The 13,193-nt window shown below is 33.5% G+C and overlaps 1 protein-coding gene across 1 annotated transcript in view; it reads right to left on the bottom strand.

The window, feature by feature from the left end:
* Positions 1–13,193, bottom strand: part of RhoGAP102A (Rho GTPase activating protein at 102A) — a 43,824-nt gene that overhangs the window by 18,034 nt on the left and 12,597 nt on the right. The window contains exons 2-3 of the mRNA XM_089711272.1: positions 12,209–12,365; positions 2,342–2,455 (exon numbers count right to left, since the gene is read on the bottom strand). Coding sequence (XP_089567398.1) covers positions 2,342–2,455; positions 12,209–12,365 — 271 coding nt within the window. The remainder of the gene's footprint in view (positions 1–2,341; positions 2,456–12,208; positions 12,366–13,193) is intronic.

Genomic DNA, 13,193 nt, shown 5'->3' with positions numbered 1-13,193 from the left:
CACCAAATTACAATAGGTGTAGTCAGTATACTAGGAAACCAACATTGGTAAGGGATAAAACTATTTGAAAAGCTAGGTCCACAAAATGAGAGACGAGATGATCTATCTAACTTCAAATGCAACAAAAAGGCCCCAAGCATCAAGGCCAAATCCTGCAACACAATTGCATAATCAAAATCGAGCCAATGATGAATTCACAACACCGATTGATCACAGATTGCCGGCAAAAAGTTTCACAGCGTACAAAGTCCGCCAAAATGTTTACACATAACAATATATCGACACTCGATGACTGACAAAGCTCATATACAAAGTGTTGCTATAAATACGAGTACGCCATGGCGCCTACTAACATTATGTGTTTCACCGAATTCCAGGGTACGTAGTCATCTGCACTTTCGCCAATAGTTTGGTCAATGACATGTTGAAATTTCGGATCATTTGTTATGGTACTTGTTAGGAGAATATGGTCAGGAATGGTTTTGATTTTTGAACGAGTTTGGATTGTTGGATGTAGGTCATTGGATAATTATTTTTTACAGTACGACTTATTTTCATTCACCACCTGATTCGTACTTAGTAAATCAGTTATCAATAGTAGTAAGTACAATTTCTTATGATATAAAAATATAATATGGGGATGTTTAAGAATTTTTTGTTGAGAAGTCTTTCTTTTTGAAATCTAATTTCTAAATAAAATGATCAATGAAACAATACAGAAAACATCTGGTGAATAGAAAATACAATTTTGTGCTAGTTCTGGTTATACTTATGTAGTTTTCCATTCTGTTCACAGTCTAGTAAAAGTGCACGCTGAAAATTCGCAAATTCATCGTCTTCTTCATTTACGATCCAAAATTTCTATAAGCATCGTAACTGATACGTGAAATTGTAAAGTTTCCACTGCTAACAATCGTGTATCGTTTAAAACTCAATAAAACGCGAAATGCGCTGGTCTAATGAATACATCATACTGATTTACTGTCCGACAACACGTGAATTATTTGCGATTTTTATATGCAGTTACTCATTGGTCTGCATTATTTCAAATTGGAGCTTGGTGAGAGGCTGAGTCAGATTATTAGCTTAGATTTTGATCCTAGTTCAAATGTTTTTGCGAGGAAAAGAATAATAGAGATTTTAGAAATTTTTGAAACTTGTCATCTAAGCTTGTCATGTATAAATGCCAGTTGAATCATCAATATTTGTGTACAATTCTCAGAATATTTATAATTTTCAAATCATTTAATTTATTGTAATAACAAAAGCTCTATTAATTCTTCCAGAGGACGAATAGATGACTTTGATGTTATTTTGGCTAACGTTATAATTATAATGTTAAATGATATGATCAAAATAAAATAAACAGTCCAGAAGACGAAAACACTAACCCTGAATACATAACTATAATAATTAGTAATCCCGGTAATCCAGATAAAATGAATACTTCAAGAACAACAGCTATTGGTAAATACAAGTGGGTTACAATGCGAGACATTATTGGCACATAGCTGGATTACTCACTGGTATCAGATGATACTGATATCTGCTGACAACGCGCCAAAACACTTATGACATACTAGATTTCCGCCCGCGGCTTCGCCCGCGTTTGCAAAGGAAAACCCGCATGGTTCCCGTTCCCGTGGGATTTCCGGGATAAAAACTATCCTATGTGTTAATCCAAGTTACTCTCTATATGTGTGCTAAATTTCATTGTAATCGGTTCAGTAGTTTTTACGTGAAAGAGTAACAAACATCCATACATCCATACATCCATACATCCTTACAAACTTTCGCCTTTATAATAGTATTAAGATTACATGCTCTTTAGTTATTTACTGTTTATGATACAGCTTCTGGGTTTCTTATAGTCTAATGGAAAATGTAGTAACCTACTTCCCTAATATAGGTCGCAAATATTTGTAGAATTAACGAGCAACAACTGTAAATACAATCATTTCTTCTGTTATTTTAATTATTTCAATTAAAAATCATTTCTAAGCGTGTAATTTTTGCTGTTCTCTGAAGCCGATAATAATTTATGTTGGAATTTATGTTTAAGGAGGTCCTTGGTATATTGTTACCTCAAAGAAAACGTCGCGCTTTTAATCTATCATTTGGGGAATCGTTTAAAACAGATAGGTATTATAGGAGTAATAAACAAATACCTTCTAAGAATAGAACAAAATGTGCTGCTATAACCTGCTAGCCGATGCTAAAGCCTTTCTTCATTGACAATTCTCATTGTGTCTTAAATATCGACGAGGTACTTATTTTAAGTGCCTATGATATTTATAGATAATATTTATCAAATAAATTTTAACAATAGCTTCATCCATACCTTTTTCCTTATCAGCATCTTTCCGACTCTGGTCAAAGAAGCCAGTAGTGAGCGCCTTCCGCTTGAGAAGATACGCCCGCCGTTTCGGCTTTGTTGTTACTGTTGATGTGTTATCTGGTGAAATAAAGTAAAATAACCTTTAGATGACGTCATTATATCTTTAGTATACTTTGTAATTAAAAGTTTAATCACATAGGGGTAATGGACGGGTTTAAAAAGCGTATAGAGTGAACAGGAACCTACTAACGAAGAACGTCCATCTTAGGCCATAACTTCGAGACTGTCAATTTTGCCAATAAAAAGCTACATTGGTCCTTAAGAATTCAGAAGATGACGAAATTATTTAGAGTTAGGAAGTGATTTCATTTAAGAATTTTTGCAAAGGCAGAGAAGTGCTGTTATAAATGTATGGAAATCCTATACATAAATTATTGACATACGTATATTTTCTTCGTTTAAACTTTTATTGGTATCCAACACATCTGCTGGGTTTTCTACGTAAAAATTAACATAAATTATAGGTATAGAGTATCTATTAATACCTACAGGTATGTGTACACGTCATTGTTTAAAAGCGACGCACATTCACAACATTTCAGCCTCCGACAATAAAAAAATATTTTGATGTAAGTATAAAAATACATTGTCATAAACTCTGATGGACGGATATTCGTCAAAACAACTATTTTGTTGCCATTTCAAGGTGCTTTTTTTTCTCTTAAGTGTTTTACGTGTCGCTGCTAAACTATTTATGGATAGGCAGATGATTAGGGAAATGGGTGATCTCGTTTTGTTTTACTGCAGGTTCGTTTAAATGAAGTGACCTAATTAATAATAATAATATATTCTTTATTGCACACCAAATAAAATAACAGAGAAAAAACAGCGCATAGGAACAATGTACAAAAGGCGGTCTTATCACTAACAAGTGATTTCTACCAGACAACCTGTGATATTGGAAAATGCTGGAAGAATACATTTACTAATTATCAAATCATTCAAATTAATAGCCAGTTTTAAACTTCTGGATACGTTCTGATTATGTATTTTACAAAATATGATGATGAAAATATAAGAAAAACATTACCTACCTATTAGCCTTTTAATGGATACAATACTTATTACTCTATAACAAACTATTTTATTTTGTTCAAGGTCAATTGCTGTTGTTAAACATTCTTTCAAACGCTTGCTTTGAATATCGACAAAGTAAAACTGTAGAATTCTACCAATTACACACAATGTAATCTTAAATGTGTAAACTGCCTGTCTATTTCATAATAAATGGCGTTTAAAAAACTACTCGTGGAATTCCCACGCCTTGGCGTATTTCTGGATAACGCAAGAGATGGTAAATACAGAGAATTAAGAGCTTTTTTTTTGTTATTTATAATATGTTTGATATTATAAATTTAAATTTATAAAGAATAGAAAAAATGTTTGATATTATTTAATATTTGTTAGGTGCTTTAGTCGATGCATAAGTCCAAGACACTTTTCCAAAGTTCAGGCACAGATAACTAAATAGTTGCAGCGTTGCCTGAAGGCCTAAAGTATAATAATTAATATGTATAATATAGGTGAGACTTCATGAGCGGTTATTAATTAAATGTTTTTAAGTCTTATAAAAAATTTAACGATTTTTGAACGTAACATTTCTGAAAATAAAAAAATGTTGAAACAGTGATTTAGCTGCTGTTCAGAATTTCATTTATATTGTGTTTAATGTGTTATGTTTCTGTTCATCCAGAATAATCATTATGAAATAATTTATTGTAAAAACTTCTAAAACGCCTAGCTGCTATGGGTTTTTTTTTTGTGTGGTGTCTCTGAATGTTAGCCAGAAGGGCTTCTTCATTTTAACGCGGACGCGGGGGTGAACTGAAGGTTCACCCTGGTAGCGACATGCACAAGGGCGTCCCCCCTTGACGGGGATCTCGAACCTCGGCTTGGGCTGTCGCTTGAGTGGAGGAGGCCAGAAGGGCCCTAATCGGACGGGAGCTATGGGTTTATCATCTATGAGCGTCATTGGAAGTGGTAGTCTATAAAGCATTGTCCATTCGCATAAATTCTAAGCACATAAAGATACTTAAAATTCTATTAAAAACTGAAGCATTAAGATTAAAAAAAAAACTTTGTTACTATTTAATTTCTTAAGAAAATTTATGAAAGCGATCACTATGACATCAGAATTACAAGATTTCACAAACTTTTCCTCATTCTAATTTTACGATGATTATGCGTTTTTATTTCAAGGTTACGGTTTACAGAAATTAAATAAATCAAATTTGATAAACTTTCAAACATTAAAATTTTTTACGATTTCACATTGCATTTAAGTGTTGGAGAGACAGCTTATATTATATTATTTAACGAGCTAAGTAATTACATTTATATTACATATTTATTATTTAACAGCATATTGCCTTCCTCGATAAATGGGCTATCTAACACTGAAAGAATTTTTCAAATCGGACCAGTAGTTTCTGAGATTAGCGCGTTCAAACAAACAAACTCTTCAGGTTTATAATATTAATTATTAAGTATAGATTAGAAACCTACTTCTCTACCGAGCAGTCTCCAGACTCAACCAACTAAAACACCTAAAACAAGGCAAGTTGCCACTAACTCGGTTCCCATACACCTATTCCAATTTACCATACGATACCAAACATTGATTTTTTACAATGAAACTCAATAAATGAATTAGCAGCGACACTGCGACATGGCAGTACGAGATAATGCAGGCGTGCCGGGGATGCCAAACTATATTTAGATTGCATTTATAAGTACGCGCGAAATTCCATTCGTTCCCGAGTAAGCTGATATAGTTGGGTGCATTGTAACAGAATTATTTAGCGTGGCATGTTCAGATATTTTGGAAAAAATTGTGAGATCCTATTAAACGAACGTAAAAAGCATAAAGTTTAAGATTGGATACATATTACAACAAGATTGATAAAAACAAAAAACAAATTGACCGTTGTTACTTTTATAATTTATTCTATTTATTTACGTTTAAAGTCGTGGTTACACCTAAGTGTTGTTAAAGTTGTGGCAATAATAGGCATGACGACAGTATCCATAAATGATCGTATTAGTGTTTTTAAGGGAAAATGTATAATAGATAAATTACATATAGTGACTTAGAAATCTTAAAAACATTAAGATTAATGAGATTATCAATAAAATAAAACATTGAAATACTGCAGTTGGCCATTTTGACTAAAACACGCGTGACGTCACGCTTAAGTAAACAACTCACGTCAGATGTTTTTTGTTGTTATGAATATGTTGAGAATACGCATTTTTATTTATTTTCTATTGTTTCACGTATGCTTTATCGACTCAGAACAGAAATATAATTGCGAATTCACTAATACATGGTTCGGGGTTCTCCGCGCCTACTTTATACAATCATTTCTTATTATTTTCTCGCTTGAAATAATTACTAACACATTTTTGAGCATGATTTTTATGTGGATTCACACTGCAATACTGCACTTGTAAACTTTGAAATTCATTTCTATAACACATATTAAATAAATATTTTTTTAATTTTCTTCGCAATGCGTACAAATAATTACGTATTTACCAAAGTGTGACGTCACGCCTACGCCATGACACCTGCGAGCTGTTTTGGCACAGTTAATAAATATTTTTTGGAAAATGGCTTTTATCTTCGTTATTTTTAAGTATATTACCGAAATATAGGGTTTTTCTTGTATAGTAAACGTATACACACATTATGGAAGAGGATTTCAAAATCTTTCGTCATGCCTATTATTGGCATATCACGGTAGTGTGGCCGTAGTATTATGGCCATAAGTCGTGGTTACACCTAGGTGTTGTTAAAGTTGTGGCAATAATTATTGGCATATCACGGTAGTGTGGCCGTAGTATAAAGCGCATTGCAACACTCAAGTACATTAACTCGGAATGAACAAAATAACATAGAAAAATAGCCGTTGGAATAAAATACAAACGGCTAATTTTTCCAAAAAATCTAAATGCTTAACATAGGCAAACGTGATTAAAGGAGTTAGTTAGGCCTAGAATTAAGTATTTCCACATCAATTTATCTAATACTAGATTTCCGCCCGCGGCTTCGCCCGCGTTTGCAAAGGAAAACCCGCATAGTTTCCGTTCCCGTGGGATTTCCGGGATAAAAACTATCCTATGTGTTAATCCAAGTTACCCTCTATAAGTGTGATAAATTTCATAATTGTAATCGGTTCAGTAGTTTTTGCGTGAAAGAGTAACAAACATCCATACAAACTTTCACATTTATAATATCAATAGGATTTTAGAACACTCCTGCCTAAATAGTAAATGGTTCCTTGATATTAGAAGTATAAATAAGCTGGATGTTCATTCAAACAAAAAAGAATAATGTAAAAGCAACACACCTAATGGGACACGTCCATTAGAAGAAAAATGTAAATGTGATTTAAAGTGATCATGTAGTCATTTACAAATCTTGTTCTTTTTTGCGTCAAAGCAAAAAAAAACGTATTCATAGTATCAATTCTTTATTATTATTTCAAATAATAACGTTATGAAGGTCGAACATTGACCGGACTTTGTAAATAGACTATACAAATTGTAATAGAATATACAATTATAAAAAAACCGTCATTTTCCTACAAATTATGAGATCGAGAGAAAGCTGCTTTAAACATACTGATTGACATTTGTTGTACTGTGTTACCAGAACCTAAATCCCGCCCATATTATTATGTACACAATTTTGAATTCCTCGCAACATTCAGTCTAGTCGCCTTGTTTATTCGCAAGAAAAATAAAATCCCGATATATCACAGACATAACTGTTGAGTCTGTTTCTTAATTGTTTGATCCCGGTTCCGATTGAACTGTTAAAGGAAAATAAACTGAAGCTTTTTAACCTGTATTTGACGTGGTTTTGTTTTAAATTTAAAAGGTTTTAGATTTTTTGTATAGATAGCTTGTAGATAGAGTTATAATTGATGATACGTAAATTCAAATTCAATTTCAAATTACATTTATTTACACGAATGTAGTTACAAATATAGGTGTTATTATTATAGCGCAAAATATTAATAACACCTTTATCAAGACAATAAAACACAAATAGACTTTATATTATTTTTAGTATCGTACACCTATTTTTTACACACACAAACTCATAAACAGTACGAGTGTGCAATTCAGAGTAAACAGCTCAAAAATTATTATATTCAATTTAAAATAAATAAATGTAAACACATGTGTAGCTTTATAATGGAACCCGTTTGCCAACTGTTTGAGAAGTTCCCAAACGAATTATCCACCTACATTTAGATTCTTAATCAAAAATAATCTCTTAAGAAACTCATCAAAACGTATCACGTGACAGAAGGAAACTGTGTTGCCAAGTAAAATATATTTAACACTAGAGCGCTCGCGCCTAAAATTTTCCTTGAGTGCACGCGTGGGTCACATATGTCACCCAATACGACGCACGTTTTTTTTCATAAAAATCGTAGTTAAAAAAGTAAACGAAGTACTTATTTATGAATCAACTTTATTTTTAAGCGATGAAACAAAAAAAATATCAATATTTTCTCATTTTACTTAAATTACGAGCTAAACATAAACCTCTGTGAAAAGTAACTAATTTATTACTTATTGTGATCAATCAGTTTTTTTTACTTTGGAAACTACAAATTTGGTAAAAATAATCATCTAATTATAAAGTTTAAGAATAAGTTGTTCTTATCCAATAAAATTTTATTTTCAACTAGGTTTCCGCCCGCGGCTTCGCTCGCGCAGTCAAAGAAAACCCGCATAGTTCCCGCTCCCGTGGGATTTCCGGGATTGCGTCATTTTCCCGGGATAAAAAGTAGCCTATGTCCTTCCTCGGGTATCAAAATATCTCCATACCAAATTTCATAAAAATTGGTTCAGTAGTTTAGGCGTGATTAAGTAACAGACAGACAGACAGACAGAGTTACTTTCGCATTTATAATATTAGTATGGATAAAAAATAAGTATGTCCTAGCACTCGAATATGAGTATTTTATTTCGATTTTAGTTACCCATATATTAATAATTTCTTAAAAGTATAAATTGATCATAGGAGCAGTAAAAAATAAAAGCGGTATACTTGATTTTCACTCGTAATTGTATGATTTCAAAAAGACGTAGAACGCTCGCGCGGGGGACATGCGTCACCCATGTACTTTTATATTTTCGCAGAGTACACTTCGTTGCACCAAGGAAGCTGACACGCTGCTAAAATGTCCGGTGATTGGTAGTCGGGGAATACCTGAGACAACAACACTCAAGCACGATTGTTTAAAAATATATTTAACAATATATAGCACTGGGTGACCTATGTCCCCCGCGCGTGCGCTCTAGTGTTAATCCGCAAAACTAAATACGTAAATTGTGAATTAATTGGTACATCGTTGATTGATTGTGCTGCTTTTGATAAAACAAGCTGAAATGAAGATGCGAGGGATGGGAATTTGTATCTTATCTTTACTGTAATTAGGGATTAATTAGAGTACTTATAATTAGATAATTAATAGAAAATCCTCGCCTCTATATAATAAATATTGCAATATATTTCTTTAGAGTAAGGTATTATCTTTATTATTTACTGACTGTGCCCCGCGGTTTCACCCGCATTGCTCCGCTCCTGTTGGTCTTAGGGTGATGATATATAGCCTATAACCTTCCTCGATAAATGGGCTATCTAACACCGAAAGAATTTTTCAAATCCGACCAGTAGTTCCCGAGATTAGCGCGTTCAAAAAAGCAAACTCTTCAGCTTTATAATATCAGTATAGATTTCATTTCCTTTCAGGCAATATAAATTTCTATCTACATAACAGAAATTATATTTTCAAGACAAGAAAGTCAAACTTCTCATTTTAGTTTGAGATTTATGTCTTCCAGTACACAAAACTGAGATGAAATAATCATACAAAAGCATTCCAAAGCATATTTCGCATAGTTTAAAAACTTATTTAAATAAAATTGATTAATTCATTTTCGTTATTGAACTTTAATCTTAAAAGAAAATTTTCAAAATGCTCACGCAATTTCCATCAGACTAGAACACGCAGAGAAGTATTTTTTTCAAGTTTTGTTCTTGTTTGATACGTAGAAATCTATATATATAAAATCTATATATATATAAAACTCAAAGGTGACTGATATAGTGATCTATCAACGCACAGCCCAAACCACTGGACGGATCGGGCTGAAATTTGGCATGCAGGTAGATGTTAGGACGGAGGCGTCCCCTAAGAAAGGATTTTGATCAATTCTACCCCCAAGGGTATAAAATAGGGGATGAAAATTTGTATCATGTTTATTTATCTTTTCCACGCAGGCGAAGCTGCGGGCAACAGCTAGTTATCTATACTTAAGTATAATCTGCATTATAATATTGTTTTCTGTTCTGTGGTTTTCTAGCTTCTACATGGATTTATGAATATAAATCCTAAATTCTTTTTTAGCATATATTTATAAATAACAATTTTCATTCTTTCATTTTCTTGAGATGCATGTACATTGTACATATTAAATAAATAGATCATCACATTGATTTCTTGAATAAGTCGGATATTTGCTACTCCATTATACCAAAACTTCCGAAAGGATTTTGACACTTGCAGCTTATGTACAACAATAACAAGCTATAGTCTACAGGCATACCACATACAGGGAATGCTTAGCTTTTACACTTGTAACAGCAAGTCACCCCGGGCGAAGTCAGGTAAACCAGCTAGTTTATATCTGTTAAAACTTTATGCAATGTCTCGTCTGACGTCACCACGCGTCACTTTCGTAGCGTATATTTATTTAAAGTCCATCTTGTAAATAGCCGATGTCTCGCGCGTCAAGTTATTTCTGGCAGCAGTAGGTCACCTGTGTTTAACGTCGCTTAAGCACGCTCGTACTTATGTTGCGTAAAAGAGTTGGATTGTTAGAAATAGGGTTCTATATGTTCATCTTGTACACTGATTATTTTAATACTAGCTGATTTATATTCATTGTTCTCGAAAAGAAGATCATTATTGTGTCATTATCGTAATCAATTTGGTTAAAATTTCTAATTCTAACTGCATTCGAAATTTGGCCTGTTGTTTTCTATTTATTTATGCCAGAAAAACTACAGAATTAGATAGATCGAAGAAAGTAAGATCGAACTCCTGTACCTAACTAACATCATTAGAATTCAATGAAAGATGAACGTGTTTAATTATATCAACCGAGAACAATAGTCACATTTATTAATAACAGCGCTTTGTTATATTTCTACTTTAAAAATTAAATATAATAGTTTGTAACACATGTATTATATCCGTATTTATAAGAATCTTATACGTCGATAATTATACCCCAACTAACATCTCAATATAAGCCATGAAGGTAAATCATGAACGGATTTTCCATTACCAATAAAAATCCCATAATTCTTACAACACGATATATTTATAATCAATTTCATACACTTCCTACAAACAATTATTTACAAGGTATAATCTGAGGTCAAATATGATCTGTTTAAACGCTGAAATAGCGTGAGATATTTCGGGAGAGTAGCTCTTTACTGTGCTATAAACGAAATGAGATAAGTACGTTCTATTAGTGTATCGCTGAGAAATAATAGTTCTCTGCTGTTTGCTCCGTCATGTATTTAACATTTTCAAAGGTTTTACGTAGTACACATATGTTTACGTGTCTGGAGGGCTTCTAGATTAAGATTTTTATATAGTTCGCGTTTTGGACCTTCATACGTATTACGTAGGTTTTTTTGAACAAAATAAAGCTTGTTTTTTGATAAGCTTTTCATATGTGACAGCGTTATTTAAAGTGATTATGTTGCAACAAACAAGCGTTAATAAATAGTATCTTTAAACATTATAATAAAATCATTCAGACCAAATAGAAATTTACATCTTCCGTGCGTGGCCTATTAATTTTCTTAACTATTTCATAGTCAACCAGATAATATAATCCTTATTATATTGTGCCATTATTAGGTACCATTTAAATTCAAACGCAAAGTATTGTTCATCCAACTAGATATCATTTAGAAGGGCTTTCAAATTCTAGTTCAGAGAACAGTTTTAACAAACAAGCCTTCAATTTTAAGACTCATCCCATTTCTTCATACAATCTCCTAAACCAATATTTAGAAACGTCGGTCAGTCACTCGTCAGATTGTATACTCTGCTTGTAAATGAGCGTAGTTAATCGCCATAAGCCCTTTTCCCTCAACATTAAGATAATCTCGAGTCTTGGTAGCCTGCCAGTTACAATACTCAGTTAGCTTCAGATTTATTTCCTTTTAATCATTTACCGTCACCTGCGGTATTCGCACCTCGTTTCTGTCGTCTTTTCCCGCTTTTTTATAGTCATATTTCCGCTTGTGTAGATTTTACGAGCCGCGATGACAATTTAATTTTTACTTTTATACGCACTTTGAGAAATTCTATTTGATTTTAATTTATATGCTATCACCAATTGGCAATACGGGTTTAAAGTATGTAATTTATTACCTGACTACTTTGCTTTCACCGAATAAACTAGATCTATTTTTCGGAATCTAGACCGAACGAAAAATACACGTGCAGTGCACGTACGAAGTGGTCATATCCAATACAGATGGTTAAAGATGGTTATTACCATATTCAACCGGATTATTACCATAACAAAAAAAGGGAGCGTGTGCCGAGCACACGTGTCAGAAGCGAAATTTCTTTGCTAAGATTCAAAGATACCAAAATCGTCGCCTTTAAACTCCATGACATGACGGACCTTGAAATTTTCTCTCAACACGCATAAAGAAGTTTATCTTCGAATATATAAGCTTATTGGTTGACTTACCTTCAGGTATCTTAATACTGGTCCCAATGTTGAGCTGCTGCAGTCTTGCCAGCGCGGCCTGCTGCAGCGCGCGCCGCTCGACCTCGGTAAGCGTCAGCAGCGACGTGTCGGCGAGCCGCACGCAGCGCCCGGAGCCGTCTGCCCAGCAACAGCTGCCCTGCACAACGCGTCACGTCATCATACTGATATCGATTGATTGGATGGATATAGGTGGCAGTTAGACCTGTATTAATAGTTATTACCATATTATATCACATCTTTTAATAGTTATTATTATTAATAGCTGCACTGCACAACGCGTCATGTCATCATACTGATATCGACTTAGTGGATAGTAAATTTCTGCCAGAGTTTTTTTTTTTAAGAAAAACCCGCATTTTTCCCATTCGTGTGAGATTTGGGGGGGGGGGAGGTAAAAAGCTCTTGCTCTACTAATATTATAAAGCTGAGGAGTTTTTTTGTTTGTTTGAACGCGCTAATCTCAGGAACTACTGGTCCGTTTTGAAAAATTCTTCCGATGTTAGATAGCTCATTTATCAAGGAAAGCTATAGGCCGTTTATAATCATGCTAAGAGCAGGAGTAGAGCAATACGGGTTATACTGCGGGGCACAGCTAGTAGGATAAATAAGAGAGAATTCTCAAGGTCACAATAATGTTACTCATGCAAAAAGCAGTAAAAGTAAATTATTAAGATTAAGGAAGCATTTTCGACAACAAGACGATTATCCAAAATAGTTTATGTATAAATATGAAAGCATAAACATAATTGACCTGATTTACATTCCGATGTCATTTGTATAATAATCCAGTCAGTAGGTATTTATGCTCTACAAAAGGTGGCGTAGAAAATGTTTTGAAACGATATTGTTTAGGTATGAAAGGTTAATAAAAATCCAAGTTTTCGACCTTGACGGACCCAGGCGCTAGCCGCCATCTTGAATTAAAGGTGCTAAAATTAGGTATATTTTAAATAACTTCTCAATT

The sequence above is a fragment of the Colias philodice genome, chromosome 26 (assembly GCF_061535455.1).
Source record: "Colias philodice isolate Cphi_HAF_F1 chromosome 26, ilColPhil1 Martin Lab GWU primary, whole genome shotgun sequence".
In the NCBI taxonomy this organism is placed as follows: Eukaryota; Metazoa; Arthropoda; class Insecta; order Lepidoptera; family Pieridae; genus Colias; species Colias philodice.
This window is presented reverse-complemented; position numbering and strand designations above follow the sequence as displayed.